The sequence below is a fragment of the Glycine soja genome, chromosome 17 (assembly GCF_004193775.1).
Source record: "Glycine soja cultivar W05 chromosome 17, ASM419377v2, whole genome shotgun sequence".
Classification (NCBI taxonomy): domain Eukaryota; kingdom Viridiplantae; phylum Streptophyta; class Magnoliopsida; order Fabales; family Fabaceae; genus Glycine; species Glycine soja.
This window is the reverse complement of record NC_041018.1, coordinates 12675180-12694133: the sequence shown is the minus strand read 5'-3', so window position 1 is coordinate 12694133 and position 18954 is coordinate 12675180. Positions and strand designations below refer to the sequence as shown.

At 32.0% G+C, this 18954-nt stretch overlaps 1 protein-coding gene across 1 annotated transcript; it reads left to right on the top strand.

The window, feature by feature from the left end:
• Nucleotides 1–7337: 7337 nt before the first annotated feature.
• On the top strand, nt 7338–7943 carry LOC114391452 (probable purine permease 11). The gene has a single exon (XM_028352467.1). The coding sequence runs from the start codon at nt 7338–7340 to the stop codon at nt 7941–7943; it is 606 nt and encodes a 201-aa protein (XP_028208268.1).
• Nucleotides 7944–18954: the final 11011 nt, after the last annotated feature.

Genomic DNA, 18954 nt, shown 5'->3' with positions numbered 1-18954 from the left:
CATCTGTCTTCTATTTATGTTATACTTGTTGGTGGCAAATTTTTCCATTCGGGATACTTTTGAAAAGTATTTTTTTAGATGGGGTTGTTTTAAAAGATATTGTGGTAGGGGGCACTTTTGCACGTAAAGTGCATGCATGGCCCAAGCAAATTGCCAATGGGACTAGCGAGTTCGCTGTCGGTGAAGGACTCGCCACTGCGAATGGCGATACGCACATGCAAGGTGAAGGATGCAAGGTGAAGGACTAGCCACTGCGAATGGTGATATGCACATGCAAGGGGAACCACCAGTTTGATTGGCGAGTTCCCACCACGTAGGCTCAGGGCTAGGTCAAGCCATGCAGGTGCAGCAGGCGATGCAGGTGCAGCAGGCGCAGGTGCAGAGGTCAGCTCTGGTGCAGGAGGGAATCACCATTCTCATTGGCGGGTTGGGCTTTGCGGGAATCGACAGCGTGGCTGGCGAGTTACTTTAATTCAAATTCTGTTCCTTGTAAAAGAAGAAGTTGGATGAGTTCCACAGTTGCGCTTGCATTGCTTTCTTCTTCTTCTTCTTCTTCATATTACTCCAGTACATTGCGGTTCTTCTTGTTTTCTCCCTGCTTTTTCTTTTTGGTAAGTATTTTATAATGGTAAATATTTGTTGTGTTATATATATATATATATATATATATATATATATATATATATGTTAACTTAATTTTAGTGAAAATTATTTACGTTAGGTTTGTTTATCTTTGTAGGACAGTGCTTCGTTCTTGCTGTTACGTGATTTCTCCTCTTGCTATTACGTGATTTTTCTATTTGGTAAGTTTTTTTAACTTGGTAACTTTAGTTAATATGTTAATATTATTTAAGTTAGGTTTTTTAAATTGTATGTTATTAGTTGTGTTATATATATATATGTTAGGTTAGTTTTAGTTAATTTGATAATATTATTTTTTAAAAATTTTGTAAATTAGTATAGTATTAATTGTTTTATATATAGATATGTTAAGTTTGTTGATGTTAGGTGAAACTTTTAAATTTTAAGTAGTACGTTCAAATATTAATATTATTTGTGTTATATGTATATGTAAAAATTTTAGTTGGTATATTATTATTTATACGTTAATTGTAGTTGATTTATTAACATGATTTTGTTAAGATTTTTAAAATTTGTATGTTATTATTTGTGATAAAATTATTTGTACGTTAGTTTTAGTTGTTATGTTATTATTATTTGGTTTAAATTTATTAGGTTTGTATGATATTATTTGTATTATATATATGGTATTTTAGGTTTAGTTAGAATGTGAATATTATTTAGTTTATTTAATTATAATTTTTATTGAAATATATAATACTTTATTAATTTTATATATATACATTGTTTAAATTTTTTATTCCATAGTAATTTTTTTATTTATTACCATTTTTGTGTGTATAATATATGTTATTTAATTTAAATTTTAATGATTGAAAAAAAATATGGTCATTTATTTAAATTTATGTAGGTATTTTAATATTTAATTTTTTTATTTGTAGAGTATTTTAGTTAATAAATTAAGTTTTGTTGTGTTAAATTTATGTACGTGTTTTATTTTATAATTTTGTTATGTACGTATTTTAATTTGGTCATTTATTTAAATTTATGTTGGTATTTTAATTTTTAATTTCGTTATTTGTAGAGTATTTTAGGTAGTATTTTAAGTTTTTTTCTGTTAAATTTATGTACGTGTTTAAATTTTTAATTTTGTTATGTATTTTAATTTGGTCATTTATTTGAATTTGTATAGGTATTTAATTTTTAATTTTTTTATTTGTAGAGTATTTTAGGTAGTATTTTAAGTTTTTTTGTGTTAAATTTATGTACGTGTTTAAATTTTATTTTATTATGTATTTTAATTTGGTCATTTATTTAAATTTTTGTAGCTATTTAATTTTAATTTTGTTATTTGTAGAGTATTTTAGGTAGTATTTTAAGTTTTGTTGTGTTAAATTTATGTACGTGTTTAAATTTTTAAATTTGTGTTATGTATTTTAGTTTGGTCATTTATTTAAATTTATGTAGCTATTTAATTTTTAATTTTGTTATTTGTAGAGTATTTTAGGTAGTATTTTAAGTTTTTTTGTGTTAAATTTATGTACATGTTTAAATTTTTAATTTTGTTATGTATTTTAATTTGGCCATTTATTTAAATTTGTGTAGGTATGTAATTTTTAATTTTGTTATTTGTAGAGTACTTTAGGTAGTATTTTAAGTTTTGTTGTGTTAAATTTATGTACGTGTTTAAATTTTTATTTTTGTTATGTATTTTAATTTGGTCATTTATTTAATTTTTTGTAGCTATTTAATTTTTAATTTTGTTATTTGTAGAGTTTTTTAGGTAGTATTTGAAGTTTTGTTGTGTTAAATTTATGTACGTGTTTAAATTTTTAATTTTGTTATGTATTTTAATTTGGTCATTTATTTAAATTTTTGTAGTTATTTAATTTTTAATTTTGTTATTTGTAGAGTATTTTAGGTAGTATTTGAAGTTTTGTTGTGTTAAATTTATGTACGTGTTTAAATTTTTAATTTTGTTATGTATTTTAATTTGGTCATTTGTTTAAATTTTTGTAGCTATTTAATTTTTAATTTTGTTATTTGTATAGTATTTTAGAACATTTATTTAAATTTGTGTACGTATTGTTATTTTTAATTTTATTATTTATTCATATTTTAATTATGTGGTATGTATATTTAATTGATTTTTTGTAACTGTAGTTAATTATTTTAATGTAAAATTTTTGTTGTCAATTTTTTGTATTATATTTTATTTTACAATATCAATGACATCTTCGTCATCTTCATCTAGTATACACATTAAGTCTGGTCCAATAGATGAAGACGTTTTATGGATGCAAGCTAAACATGTTTCATAACATGTTTGGAATGAGGAACCATTACACATCAGATGAGTTGTCCCCATCTATCAAGGACAAGAAGAAATACTAGGGAAAATTATTCTTCTGCTTCACAATCTAAATTTTATTTGATAATGAAGATGGGGTACCTAACAATAAATTCGTCATTAATTACCGTCTTAATTGAAAGATGGAGGCCTGAAACACACACGTTTCACTTGAGATGCGGAGAGACTACCATTACTCTTTAAGATATGTCAGTTTTATTAGGTCTTCATACTAACGGGGAACCATTAATTGGTTAGACTTATCTTGGTTGGACTGAATTGTGTGAAGAATTGTTGAGAGTCAGACCACAGGAAGGTGAACTTCAAGGCAGTGTGGTCAAATTAAGTTGGCTAGCTCACCATTTTTCACAAATAAATATCCATGACGGTAACGTAGAACAACTACAAAGGTTTACCCGTGCATGGATCTTCAGATTCATAGGAGGTGTTCTTTTTGTTGACAAATTGCGTGACTTTGAACAGTGTAGCACGTATGCATGGGGATCTGCTGTGCTTGCTTATTTACATAGAGACATGTACAATTCAGGAACTGACATTTGTTCTTGTTGTTTAAAACTTTCCAGCATCGTTTCAACGTCTTCCTCATCACAAATTTACAAGGCAATATATTTTCCTGACACTAAAAATCTACAACTGATAGCATAAATAATTTCATTATTTTGTAACTTTACCTTATCTCCAATTTTTTTCTTCAAAGCATTGAAACTAATTCTACGTTTAATCTGAATCGTTTTTTTTACTACCTTCAAATATTACACCATCGTTATCTTCATATACCCTTCCATTGAAATATAATACTGTTGTAACCGAATTCATGATGTACATACAAAAACAATATTTTAAATAATTAATCATAATAAATTCAAAATAATAAAATGAAATCACAAAAAAGTCCCTTTACTGGAACTTCACATTATAATTTTATTCTATACAAAAAATATTAACTTTAAATAAATATAATGATACACACTTAAAAAATATAAACGATTCCAACGAACTAATTTTAAAGGAGAAATAAACCATAACCAAAGTTAGTATTAAAAATAATTAATGTTAACAATAATAACTTCTAAATAAATAAACATAATTACAAAATTACTACAAATACATTAAAATAAAAATGACGCCATAAACGTAAAAGTATAAATTTAAAAACGCTGAACTAAACAACACTTTAAAAATACACATATTAATTACATACTACACACTTCATATTAAAATTTAAAATTCCATTCAAGTTCAACGCTCATAAATTTTTACCACATACCAACAAATCATTAACATCAACCTAAAGTAATTTTAAAAAAATATTACTACAACCTCATATCAAAAAAATTCCACACTCAAAATACTTCAAATAAATATGATGGTACAAAATTTTTTAGTTTTAAAAACTTTTAAAACACCAATACCAATCTAATCTAATTAAAAATATAATAAAAACTTGAAATTCAAAATACAATTTTCGGACTCAAAATATTTTCTTCAAATAAAGATGATGGTACAAATTTCTTTTATTTTAAATACACACCAACAACCATATGAAATATAAAGCTAATTTAATTAAAAAATTATTCAAAACTTCACATTCAAAAAAAATTACTTAACTGAAAATATTGATGCTACAAATTAAACCTGAACCGGCAAATTTGGAAAGCTTATGGCAGAACAAATGTAAAGTGAGAAGGAGGAAATTTTGAGAGCTTTTAAAAAAGTGGAAGACACACTAAAACTGCAACATAATGGGTCTATATATACACCCAGCTCCCACACCTAACTCGCCAATACCATTGGCAACTCCACTTTAGGCTAACTCGCCCATGGGAGTGGCGATTTGCCTGTCACGCCTGCACCTGCAAAAGCCTGAGCTCCCTGCAAAAAGCTGACCTAGTGGAACTCGCCAGTCAAACTGGCGGTTCCCCTTGCATGTGCATATCATCATTCGTAGTGGCGAGTCCTTCACCTTGCATGTGCGTATCGCCATTCGCAGTGGCGAGTCCTTCATCGACAACGAACTCGTCAATCTCACTGACGGTTTGCTTGGGCCATGCATGCACTTTACGTGCAAAAGTGCCCACTGCCGGAATATCTTTTAAAACAACCCCATCTGGGGAAATACTTTTTAAAAGTACCCCAAATGGGGAAATTTGCCCTTGTTGGTCTGGTTGAGGCATTTCTTATGACTCAACCACCTCTCTGGAATATCTTTTTTTTTTATTAAAAAAAAGATATTCAAGAGAGGTGGTCAAATTAATTCTGTTAGAAGTAAACTTTGTTTGTCAAAGTTATAATGAAAGATTTAAATTTTTTTTATTCAATAAATTTGTATTTTTAATTTAGTTATGATAAGTTTACAATTTTTTAATTTTTATTCATGTAACTTTTTTTTCTTTTTTTTAGTTCTTGCAAGTTTACCTCTTTTTCAATTTTAGTCATTTTGAGTTTTTATTCTTTTTTTGTTTTTAATGTTTGTAAGTTCGTATTTACATAAATCAAAAATGAAAAAAAAATTAAACTTATAAGAATGAAAATTGAAAAAAATATAAACTTACATGAAATGAGTAAAAAAAACTTGTAGGAACTAAAACTGAAAAAAATATTAATTTACATAAAAATGACTTAAAAGTAAGTTCTATTGTAAAACAAAAAAAAAATGTTTTAAGAGAAGAAAATATATAAGATTTTATTCAATTATCTCTATATTACATAAGATATTACTAATGATAGGTAAAATATTTATTTTTGGATACTTTTTATATTATAATGTTTGTTAATCATTAGACTATTTAATTTATCATTTTAGCATATAATTCAATATATTGATAGAAATCGTAGGTTTATTTTATTTTATTTTTGTTATTATAGGTTTTAGGTATTTTTTTATATTGCAATATTTAACCATTAGACTATTTATATTAAGATATTTTAACCATTACACTAATCATCACAATAAAAGTATGACATTTACTCAAGTGTTTGCTATTTTATTGTACTTTAAACTTGCTTGAAAATATTTTAAGATATAATTTAACATTAATAATAGTAGAATATACAATATGAAAATAAATATAATAAGTAAAATGAAAAAATATAATTAAAATAATTTCTATATATAAAAATAACAAGAGTTTAAAATTAATTAAAAAACTAAAATTATAAATATCTTAAAATAAAATTTTATAAATAATAAAATTAAAATTATGTAAAAATATCATATAGACATTTTCATATATATCTTTTTCATTTAATAGTTATGTCAATAGATAATAATATCAAACATTTATAATTATTCAATAAGTTAGTTTAACAACTTTTAACTAGCTACTTTTCAATTTCCAGTTCAATTTTTAGCTTTTAGCTAGTCTTTAAATTGTTTAAAAAAAAAACTAGCCTTTAAACCACTTTTGTCAAATATACAACAAGATAATAATAATAATAATAGAAAAAAATTGCGGAGGTAAGCATTTTGAAAATTTTATTATGGTAAAAAGTATACGTATATACGAATATTTAATAAATAAAATAAAAATTAGATGTAAACCAATTCAAATTTAATAAATTTTTATGAAGGCCGAAAGTTTCTTTTTAATAAAATGAAATACTGCATCACAGACAAAAGAGTCGATGGTTATGGTGAAAAATAAATAAAATATAAACAATAAAACGGGTTTGAGACACTGAAGGGTTAAATAAAAGGTTGCGTGTGTCCAAACAATCATTCAATAATCCAATCATTCCTTAGTTTTGTCTCTGGGATATCCCTATCTTATCTCAATTGTGAACAATTCTACATCAGAGGGAAACTATATAGTAGTAATTAATCTTAATTTCTTATTTGTATTCCTCATCAGAAGACAACCAAAGTACACAAATTGCACACAATCATGAAGGAAAACATAACTGTTACTCAACAACAACCTCTACATTCATCAACACTTGAGAAATACATACGGTGGTTGCGTGTGTCCATTTATACAATCCTTCTTCTCGTTTGCCAATGTTCAGCCACTCTTTTGGGAAGGTTTTACTTTGACAAAGGTGGTAAAAGCAAATGGATTGAAGCATTTGTTCAATCAGCTGGATTCCCTATACTAATTCCACTCCTATTTTACTGTCCAAAACATGCAAAATCAACAAACGATCCTAGTAATAATGATACCTCCGAAACCAAACCAAAACTTCTCATTATATTTCTCTTGTACCTAGTTTTTGGATTATTGTTAGCAGCCATAGACTTTATGTATGCATGTGGACTTTTATACCTTCCTCTTTCCACTTTTGCACTATTATGTGCATCCCAATTGGGCTTCATTGCAGTGTTGACTTTCTTCATCAATTCCCAAAAGTTCACTGCACTCATATTAAACTCTGTAGCTGTCTTAGCATGTCAGTTATCCTAATTGCACTCAACCCTGAATCTGAGGACACAAAGCACCATCCCAAAGAGAAGCAAATAATTGGGATCCTCTGTGCCATAGTCTCATCTGCCACGTTTGCACTCCATCACTCTCTTGTGCAGCGTTGTTTTGAGAAAGTTATAAAGACTAAAACCTTTGCTACTGTGTTAAGAATGAATTTTTACCCAATGCTCGTTGCTTCAGTTTTTGGCAGTGTGGGGTTGTTTTTCAGTGGAGATTGGAGAACTATGGGAATGGAGATGAAGGAATTCGAAAGCGGTAGTGTGTCATATGTAATGACTTTGGTTTGGACTGCTGTGGCATGGCAAATAGCCGGCGTTTCTATGTTGGGGTTGATTTTTGAGGTATCTTCATTGTTCTCAGTTGTAATAAGCAATTTGGAACTGACCATAACTCCTATCCTTGCTGTCATTGTCTTTCATGACAAGATTTATGGGGTTAAGATTATAGCCTTCATATTAGCTGTATGGGCCTTTTTGTCCTATATTTATCAACATTATCTAGATGACCGAAAGGCCAAGGAAGATAAAAGTGATTGCATTAAGGTTTCAATGGGAAATGGAGAAATTTGATGCATGGAATTATTAGTAGAATAATGGACCAAAGTTTTTGGTTTGGTTTTGTCTTTTTTTGTCTAGTGTCGTTTTGGTTGATGTATTGTCTATCATGTTTCAACGCGGATCTTAGTTCTTTGTTTGGGGTTTCTCCATCCATTCACGAAAATAAAAAATAGATAATGGAACTCTATATTTAGGAATTAATTGAATTTATACTATAGTTTGCTTGGGAAAGGGTTATGTTGTTGTTCAAGTTTATGCAATGCATATTTCTTGGTAATTGGTATCCCACGATAACTTAGTTTTTGTTACTGTGAAAAATTTTATACTGTTATTCGATAAAAGATTATTATTGATATAATTTTTAAAATAATTATTAAAAAAATTAATAAACTTTCATATGATAACTTATGATTACTGTAAGTGCATAACCATTAACACGCATAAAACAATTACACAAATGTACATTATTTGATTTATACAATGGACAGTAAAAAATGTAGAGAACTGGTATATAGTATGAAACATTTTTGAACAAATTGCATGAAAACATGAGGTGGCTGTTTTTATAGAATAACACAAATTTCATTATGAGGGTGTTGAAATTACGAAGGGGATATCTCAATATTAGTGGATTACACTTGGTTAATTCTTATTTATATTGTTGGAAGCAAATATATAGTTATTAACCGAGATGCGCACGTACGTTAACTTTCATGTACGGCTTATTCGGTAAAAAAAAAAACTTTTATGTACTGCTGGTTGGGCCCCTAGCACCTTCATTAATATATTTTTCATTGCCTATTAACAAAATTAAAATAACACAATTTTAATAATGAGTTTAAATCAGTTGATTAAATAAAACATGATGTGTTATAAGTTTCTTATATCAGGTTTAATTCTTACATATAAAAAAGAATTAAAGTTAATGTTTAACGGAAAACATGAGGCGTATGAATATAATTTATGAACCAAAAAAAACTAAAAACCATTGGTATCATTTGTGTCATCTAGCGTTTTCCATAAATGTATACGTTCATGAATATATAATAAAAAAATTAAAATTAGTTGGGCACTGATTCAATAACTTTTCATGAAGTCCAAAAGTGTTTTGTTATTAAAAATAGGTGAAATATTGGATGGTGAAAATAATATAAAAAACTAATCTAAGAGTAAAGGATTAAATAATGATTAAATAATATGATGTAATGGCCCAAATAATGATATCCAAAGGCGAATTCCTAAGTTATAAAATTGTCTCCGACATCTCTTGTCTCAATTGTGCATCAATTATATATCAGAAAAGTAATAGAAGTAATCCTAATTTCTTATTTGTATTCCTCATAAGACTAGAAAGTGCACAACTCATTATGTTCACAAACAAAGTAATATATGTTTGAGTAAATCGTCCGCGTGCGAACCTCAAAATTGTGTTTAGATATGGAGTGCGTCTTTTGTATTTGTCCATTAGATTAGTCTTGAAACATGTCACAGGATTGATCCAATAACAAGTGACATTTGAAATAAATTCTAAGAAAAATGTTTGTATCTTAAATTATAGAATTATATATTAAACATTTTTTTAATAAATGAGTTTTTTTTAAATATGATCTTTTTTGTTTTGTAAAAAGTAAAAACAAATAAATATTTTTTTTATTGATGTACTTAAAGTTTAAACTTTAATTATTCTACATTTGACCAGCTTGTTATGCTTCATCCCTTGGACGACAACTCAAACATGCCTATAACTGTTGATACTGATCAGCAACCTCAACATCCAAGAATCAGAGAATACAAACGGTGGTTTCGTGTGTCGTTTTACACAACCCTTCTTGCAGGCCAATGTACATCCACTATTTTGGGGGAAGTTATACATTGAAAAAAGTGGTAAAAGCAAATGGGTTGTAGCATTTGTTCAATCAGTTGGATTCCCTGTACCACTTCCACTCATATTTTACTCTCCAACACATACCAAATTAACAAAAAGTGATTCCTTCGAAACAAAACCAAAACTTTCCATTGTATTTTCCTGGTACCTAGTCTTGGGCTTAATGTGTGCAATGATGGACTTGATATATATGCCTATGGACTTTCATATCTTCCTCTTTCCACTTATGCTCTAGTATGTGCATCCCAATTAGGCTTCAATGCAGTGTTCACTTTCTTCATCAATTCCCAAAAGCTCACTGCATTGATATTCAACTCTATAGTTGTCCTTATATTACCATGTCAGTTACCCTAATTGCATTCAATACTGAATCTGAGGACACAAAACACCTTCCAAAAGGAAAGCAAATAATTGGGTTCTTTTGTGCCCTTGTTGCATCTGCCGTGTTTTCTTTGCACCACTCTCTTGTGTAGTTTTGTTTTGTTGTAACAATAGTTTATGGCAAACCGAAAAAATTATTGGCTGAGTCACGGACAATGTCGCTTTCTTTAAGACGTTTCGTGGCACTACCAAAAATTGTGCAAGCAGACTATCAACCACGACGTCTCCAGGATAAAACAGCTCAGATCACTGTATAAGATTCTCACTGCACTGAGGGAACCTTTTCTAGAATTACACCCTCTTGTATGACTTGAAAAGTCACTCTAAAGCCACCCGAAAATATGACTTGAAAAGTCACTCTAATAGCCAACCGAAAAATGTGACTTAAAAAGTCACTCTTAAAGGCAACCGAAAAATATGACTTACAAAGTCACTCTTAAAGGCAACCAAAATTTTAGAGCGACAGAAAGAAAGAGGGAGAAGTTTGCCGAAAATGCATCAGCTAAAACATGGGAGGGAGAAAGAAAAGTTGAGGAAATGCTTCTCAACTGGGGCAAGGAAAAAAGAAGAAATGAGCTCTCCATATATAGAGAGTGAAACACTATTCAAGTGTTTATCCTGAGCGATGTGGGACTTGAAGCTTTTTTTTCTTTTTTTTTTCCTTTCTTTTTTTTTCAAACTTTCATCATTTGTTCTAACAATCCCTCACTTGAAATTTGAAAAGAAGATTTTCGAGGATTTCATAAAATTGTGCATAAACAAAGGTGTCATACAACTTGAACCTTTGCATAATGAGTAAGATTCAGATTTTACTAGAGTGACTCGAAGTCTTGAACTCTATCTCCGACATCAAACCACACACAACCTTTTCATAGGTGTATTCTATAAAGCCTGTGCGTTAAAGGCCATGCACGTCTATCCCGATATAGTGAATGCTCTAGAAATTTTTGCCCAAAATTTCATATGAAGCGGCCCCCACTTCAACATTCACATAGGTGAGTCTATCAAGAGTACTCTTGTAGCCTAGGTACTCCACTCAATGTAGAGCATAGATCTCATTAAGAATTATGAATTTTTTTCATAACTCATCCTCTTGTTACTTCAGGAATCATGCTGCTTTCACTTATAACAGCATGTTCATCTCATATCACTTCACAACTTGTTATTACCCATTGAACCTAGTTCTTGGGATCTCCAGTCATTTAGGTCGGGTTACCATCATGAATGATCATCGCAGTAAGGGCAATAGTCCCATTCTTTTAGAAGTGTTATGGACTTTCTCTCTAGCTAATCCTTTCGTCAAAGGATCTGCTAAATTATCATCAGTGCGTACGTGATCCACTCTAACAGCTCCTGTTGAGAGTAATTCTCTAACAGGGTTGTGCTTACGACGTATCTGTCGTTTCTTACCATTGTAATAACGGTTCTCAATTTTTGCAATAGCCGTGGTACTATCACAATGGATCAACACAGCTGGTATCGGTCTTTCCCATAAAGGAATCTCTGCAAGTAAGCTTCTTAGCCAACTTGCTTCCTTACTAGCAGTTGCTAGTACTATCATCTCATATTCCATAGTGGACTGAGCTAAGATAGTCTGTTTCTTTGACTTCCAAGAAACAGCCCCACCAGCTATGCTAAATATATAGTCGATGGTTGCTTTGGAATCATCTGAAAGAGTGTTCCAATCTGCATCGTTGTATCCTTCAAGTACAGCAGGAAACCTTTTATAATGTAATCCAAGGTTTATGGTTCTTTTAAGGTACCTCATTACCCTTTCAATAGCGAGTCAGTGCTCCATACTAGGTCTACTGGTAAACCTGCATAATAATCCCACAACATAGGCTATGTCAGGTCTAGTACAATCAGTGGCATACCTAAGGCTGCCAATGATACTTGCGTACTCAGTTTGTCGTATACCTTCACCAGTGTTCTTAAACAGTTTTACACTTGGATCATATGGTGTACTAGCAGGTTTACAGTCAAAGTAGTCATATTTCTTTAAGATCTTCTCAATGTAGTGAGATTGATCCAGAGAAATTCCCTCTTTTGACCTAGTAATCTTAATACCAAGGATTACACTTGCTTCTCCGAGGTCTTTCATATCAAAGTTGTTACACAACAATGATTTCACATTGTTCACTACATGAATATTTGAACCAAATATGAGAAGGTCATCGACATATACACATATGATAGTGCAAATATTATTTACAGATTTGTAGTTAATGCATTTGTCACTTTCATTCACCTTAAACCCATTCGAGACTATTAAGTTATCAAACTTTTCATGCCACTGCTTAGGTGCTTGGTTTAGGCCATACAAAGATTTATCTAACTTGCAGACTTTATCTTCTTGTCCATGAATCACAAACCCTTCAGGTTGTTCCATATAGATTTCCTCTTCCAATTCACCATTTAAAAAAGCAGTTTTAGCATCCATTTGGTGTACCACTAGACTGTGAATAGCAGCAAGAGATATTAGCACCCGAATAGATGTTATTCTAGTGACTGGTGAAAAGGTGTCGAAGAAATCCACATTCTCTCTTTGCCTAAAACCCTTGGCTACAAGGAGAGCCTTGTATTTATCCACAGTACCATCAGGTTTTAGTTTCTTTTTCAAGATTCATTTATAACCAATTGGTTTGCAACCAGGAGGCAAGTCTACTAAATGCCATGTCTTGTTAGATTCTAAAGAATCCATCTCATCATTAATGGCTTCTTGCCACAAGTCAGCATCCAAAGAAGACAAAGCTTCTTGGAGGTTTGATGGATCCTCCTCTAATGTATAAGCCATATAATCGGGTCCATAATCTTTAGCAATTCTTGCTCTCTTACCTCTTTGAGGCTCTATATCTGGTTCTGGTTGTGCAAGATTTTCACTACTAATAGCAGGAAGATAATTGGATGAAGTACCCCCACTATCCCTTAATTTAAAAGGAAATTTATTTTCATAAAAATCAGCATCATTTGACTCTATGATCACTTTTGCGTTTAGGTCATAAAACCTATACGCTTTGCTATTAATTACATAACCAATGAACACACATTCATAGGCTCTACTTGCAAGTTTAACCCTCTTAGGATTTGGGATCCTTACATAGGCCAGACATCCCCAAGTTCTCAAATAAGACAAATTTGGTTATCTTTTCTTTAATATCTCATAGGGAGATGTCTTGCTTTTTGATTTGGGGATTCTATTTAGCACATAACAAACAATTAACAAAATTTCGCCCCACCAAAAAGATGTTGCACTAGAACTCAACATAGTAGCTACAACTAATTTTGTAAAAGTTCTGTTCTTTCTTTCAGCTTTACCGTTCATTTCAGGTGAATATGGAGCAGTCGTTTCATGTATGATTCCATGCAAATTATAAAACTCATTAAACAAACTGGAATCATACTTTGTGCCTCTATCACTTCGAAGTTTCTTAATTTTCTTATTGAATTGATTTTCAATTTCTGTTACAAATAACTTAAACATGTCAAGCGCTTCACTTTTATTTTTCATAAGATATACATATGTATAATCAGAGCAGTCATCAATAAAAGTGATAAAATATCGTTTTCCATTTCTGGTCAACGTTCCATCAAATTCACATATATCAGAATGTATTAAATTCAATGGCTCAGATTCTTTAACTACTGATTTATGTGATTTCTTAGTTATTTTAGATTGAATGCAAAAAACACATTTTTCAAAGTGATTTGAAGATAGCTTTGGAATAAAACCTAAGTTACTCATATTAGATATGCAACAACTATTTATATGACAAAGTCTAGAATGCCAGATATTAAAATCACACAGCATGTAAGCAGAAGGAGAAACTTTATTAATATCAAGATTCAATTTGAACATGCCATCAGTGGCGTACCCTTTCCCTACAAATACCCCATTCTTGGTCAAAGTAAATAAATCTGCACCTATGGTCTGAGTAAACCCAGCCTTGTTTAAAAGAAAACCAGAAACCAGATTCTTTCTCATCTCTGGAGTATGCATCACATCTTTGAGAAACAAAGTCTTTCCAGAGGTAAACTTCAGTTCAACATCTCCAGTTCCAGCAACGGTAGTGGTGTGGGAATCGCTCAACAACACTTTCTTATTTTCAACATTCGTGTATGTTTTAAACATAGCACGATCATAGCAGACATGGCGGGAGGCGCCAGTGTCTACCCACCATCCATCTAATCCTCCAATCATATTGATTTCTGTTATCACAGCTATGTATGGCTCTTGAGTCATGTTAGCCTGGGGAGCACCTGTCATTGAAGGATTTCTGCATTTACGTGCCATATGTCCCGGTTTGCCACAATTGTAGTAGAGGAATGGCTCACTGGGGTTATTCTTGGCAGGTGGATGTTGTCTAGCATGTTGGACCCTTGAGGGGTTCTTGTTGCGGTTGGAGGTATTTCTCACATTGCGGTCCTGATTCTTAAAGTTTTTGCCAATAGGCTTCAGAACTGCACGTGTTCTTCCTTTTAGTGTTGTTGTGAGACACAACCAACACTTCATCTTTCTGATCTTGTCTGCGTGCCTCTTCCTCAATGCGCAGACGTGTGATCAGAGACTCCAAAGAGAATTCTTTGGTCTTGTGTCTGAGAAGGTTTTTGAAATCCTTCCAGCCAGGAGGCAGTTTGTCTATGATGACAGCAACCTGAAATTGCTCATCCAATGTCATACCCTATGATATGATATCATGAGCAATTTTTTGTATCTCATGGGATTGAGACTCTACTGATTTATCATCAGTCATTTGATACTTGAGGTAGCGGCTAACAACATACTTTTTAGTCCCAGCTTCCTCAGTATCATATTTCTTTTCCAAAGTCAGCCAAACTAATTTGGCAGACTTATATGGGCTATAATAATCATAGAGATCATCAGCTAACCCATTCAGAATCAAATTCTTGCATAGGTAATCATTTTTATTCCAGAGAGCTAATTCCATAGTCATTTTATCCTTCACTTCCTTCTCAGCATCCTCAAGTACCACCGGAATATCAGTGTTCAAAACATAGACAACTTTTCTCATAGTTAAATAAAACATCATCTTTTGTTGCCAACGTTTGAAATGATACCCTTCAAACCTAAAAGGTTTGTTGAGGTCATTGCTGTTCGAGCCAGTAATATCTATGGTAGCCATAGCAGAACTGAAACCGTCTTAAAATTGTTGTAACAATAGTTTATGGCAAATCGAAAAAATTACTGACTGAGTCACGAACAATGTCGCTTTCTTTAAGACGTTTCGTGGCACTGCCAAAAATTGTGCAAGCAGACTATCAACCATGACGTCCCTAGGATAAAACAGCCCAGATCACTGTATAAGATTCCCACTGCACTGAGGGAACCTTTTCTAGAATTACACCCTCTTGTATGACTTGAAAAGTCACTCTAAAGCCACCTGAAAATATGACTTGAAAAGTCACTCTAATAGCCAATCGAAAAATGTGACTTAAAAAGTCACTCTTAAAGCCAACCGAAAAATATGACTTACAAAGTCACTCTTAAAGGCAACCGAAAAATATGACTTACAAAGTCACTCTTAAAGGCAACCAAAATTTTAGAGCGACAGAAAGAAAGAGGGAGAAGTTTGCCGGAAATGCATCGGCTGAAATATGGGAGGGAGAAAGAAAAGTTGAGGAAATGCTTCTCAACTGGGGCAAGGAAAAAAGAAGAAATGAGCTCTCTCTATATAGGGAGTGAAACACTATTCAAGTGTTTATCCTAAGCGATGTGAGACTTAAATCTTTTTTTTCTTTTTTTTTCCTTTCTTTTTTTTCTTCAAACTTTCATCCTTTGTTCTAACATGTTTTGACAAGGTTATAAAGAGAGAATTTGACAAGGTTATAATGACACCCTACCTTTTCTACTTTGTTGGCCATGCAATTGTACCCTACGATCATTGCTACTTGTAGTAACATAGTGGGATTGTTTGTAAGTGGAGATTGGAAAACTCTGGAAATGGAGATGAAGGAATTTGAAAATGGTAGGGTCTCATTACAAAGAGTCTACTTTGGACTGCTGTGGAATGGCAAATAGCTGACATTGGTTTGTTGGGGTTGATTTTTGAGGTATCTTCATTGTTCTCAATTGTAATAGGTAACTTGGAATTGACCATAACTCCATTCCTTGCTTTCATGGTCTTTCATGACAAGATTAATGGGGTTAAGGTTATAGCCTTCTTGTTAGCTATATGGGGCTTTTTGTCTTATATGTATCAATATTACCTAGATGGCACAAAGGCCAAGGAAGATAAAAGTGATGATAGCCTTGAGGTTTCATTGGAGAGGAAGAAATTTGATGTTCGAAATTAATAGACAACAAGTAAAATTATATATATATATATATATATATATATATATATATATATATATATATGAATTAAGTTTAAACTTCAGGTTGGACAATTAAGTGAGTCTAACTTGATTGGTTGATCATGTGCATGTGTTATTGTTGGTTGCATGGTTATCAAAATCGTAATTTAACTCGTAAAATCGTACGAGCTTATGATTTCATAGTGCCTCCACGAGTTAAATCATGAGTAGAATCACAAATCAAGTAGAATCGATAATAAACTCAATAGAATCAGAGTAAACTCGATAGAATCGGACCAAACTCGGTAGAATCGAACCAAACTTGGAATTAAGTTATGAACTTCAGTTTTCTATGTTATTTATAGGTTCATACAAAGAGAAGTTAGCACTTGCATCAAAAGAAGGTGAATGACATAATTTATGTGATGTACAACTTGAAGTTGAAAAGTAAACAAATAAGAAAAATTGTTATTCGATCTTCCATTTGAAAATACCGAATCTAATGATGAGTGGATAAAAAAAGAGAGTAATGATATTTTTGATGAAGACAATGTCCAAGTTGAACAACATCTAGGTGAAAGTGATAGTGGAAGCAATAGTGACTTGGTTGGAATAAGTTTAAGTGATCTAACTTTATATGCATTTGATATTGAAAATTTGGTTTTAAATGACAATGTTGAAGATCACTTCTCAAACGAGGAAGAGTTTGAAGATAATGGAGATGAAGATGATGATGGTGGGGTGATATTGGATATGATTTAATTAGAGGATTGATGGATGTAACACCCTGAAATGTTATTAATTATAAATTGATGTTTGATTGTATTTATTATGTTGTTTGACCATATGATAGACTTGAATGAGTTGAATTATGCCTTGAACTAGTCATGTGTGAATTTCGTGATATGAATGTTGAATTATGTGGAGTTTTGTTGAGTTAAGTTGAAAGTATGAGATTTTAGATTTTAACAAAACCTAGTTAAATGAAATCGCGATACCGGATTCGTTAACCATTAATCATCTTCAAATTTTGTCTGGATATCCCTAAGATATGTTTCTACAGTTTGACCGTTGGGATCTTGAAACAATAACTTTTGATCTCCTACTAAGCGAGAATGGTGCGCTAAGTGCAATTCCAACTGAGGGTAATTGCGCTAAGCCCAATTCCAATCGAGGGGAATTGCGCTGAGTGGCCCAAAGGTGCGCTTAGCGAGCCCTAGTGTAGAGGGGGTTGCGCTAAGCCTAAATTCTTGTGCTAAACACAAGAAGTGGACTTCGGCTTAGCGCGACAGGCCCGCTAAGCGAAAGTTGCAAGTTATAAATACGTCCTTAGCGTGAAAAAAACGATTTTCACTCTCCTCTTCTCCCAAAAACGTCTCGCAAACCCTAAAACCTTATTTTTCATCACCCAAGACCATCGGTGGCCGCTGTAAGCCGTCATTGTTTACCGTTGGATCCCCACACCAAGAGGAACACTTTAATCGGAGCGGAATCCTCAGAATCCTCCTCGAAGATTCGATGGAGAAAATCCCTCAATCCTCTATTTCAAAGTTTCTCTGAGGTAACCTTGACTTCTAAGCCTTCTCCTAATTAGTTTGAGTTCCTCATAGTGTCTCTTATGTGTTGGGTACTGTAATAGGGTATTTTTACATTTCCTTTGAAAAACCTTAGAGAATGAGACATTGTAAAAGTTATCTTTTTATAACCTTGAGGTTATTTTTGCGGCATTCACTGAACCCCGGTCACATTGGTGTGATCGGAACTTCAAAATGATGTTTCCATTTGTAGAATCCGAAACAGCCCTCAGCCCTTTATGTTTTGACACAGGTATTTGACCCCGAATGTTACCTTTAACCTTGTTTTTGAAATCAATATTAAATTCCTTTCGTTTTGGCATAATAGAGACTTGTGTTGGACCGACAAGCACGAACGAGGGAGAGACCTCTAAGTGATGCAAAGAGGAATTGACGGAGAGCTCACGATAGGTGAGGGGAGTTATTATTGAATTTACCGTTTTGACACCATAGTTAGGGCCAGGGAACCTAACTATGAGAATATTTGTCTGTCTCTGTTGCATGTTGATTTTCTTTCAAGAAAACTATGTTTTTAACGAATAGGATGCGATATGTCTATTGTTGATGAATAACATTATCGTTTATTAAACTTGTGTTGTTTGAAGACCTGGGGAGTGTGAACCTCAAGCATGGAAAATATATTTATATGCAGAATACGACTCATTGTTGATGTTGCTATTGGTGACTTTAATTGATATGTGGTGATGTTGATATTTACGATGATTTTGATTTGAGATGACGTTGTTAATGGTGATCATGTCAACATGAATTGATGTTATTATTTATGGTTATGTCAATATGGAATGAGGTTGTTGTGGTTATTGGTGATGTCATTGAAATGGAATGTTGATGATGTTGGAAATGCATTGAC

Coding starts and splice junctions, on each gene's coding strand:
- LOC114391452 (XM_028352467.1), top strand. CDS start 7,338: ATGTCAGTTATCCTAATTGCACTCAACCCTGAATCTGAGGACACAAAG.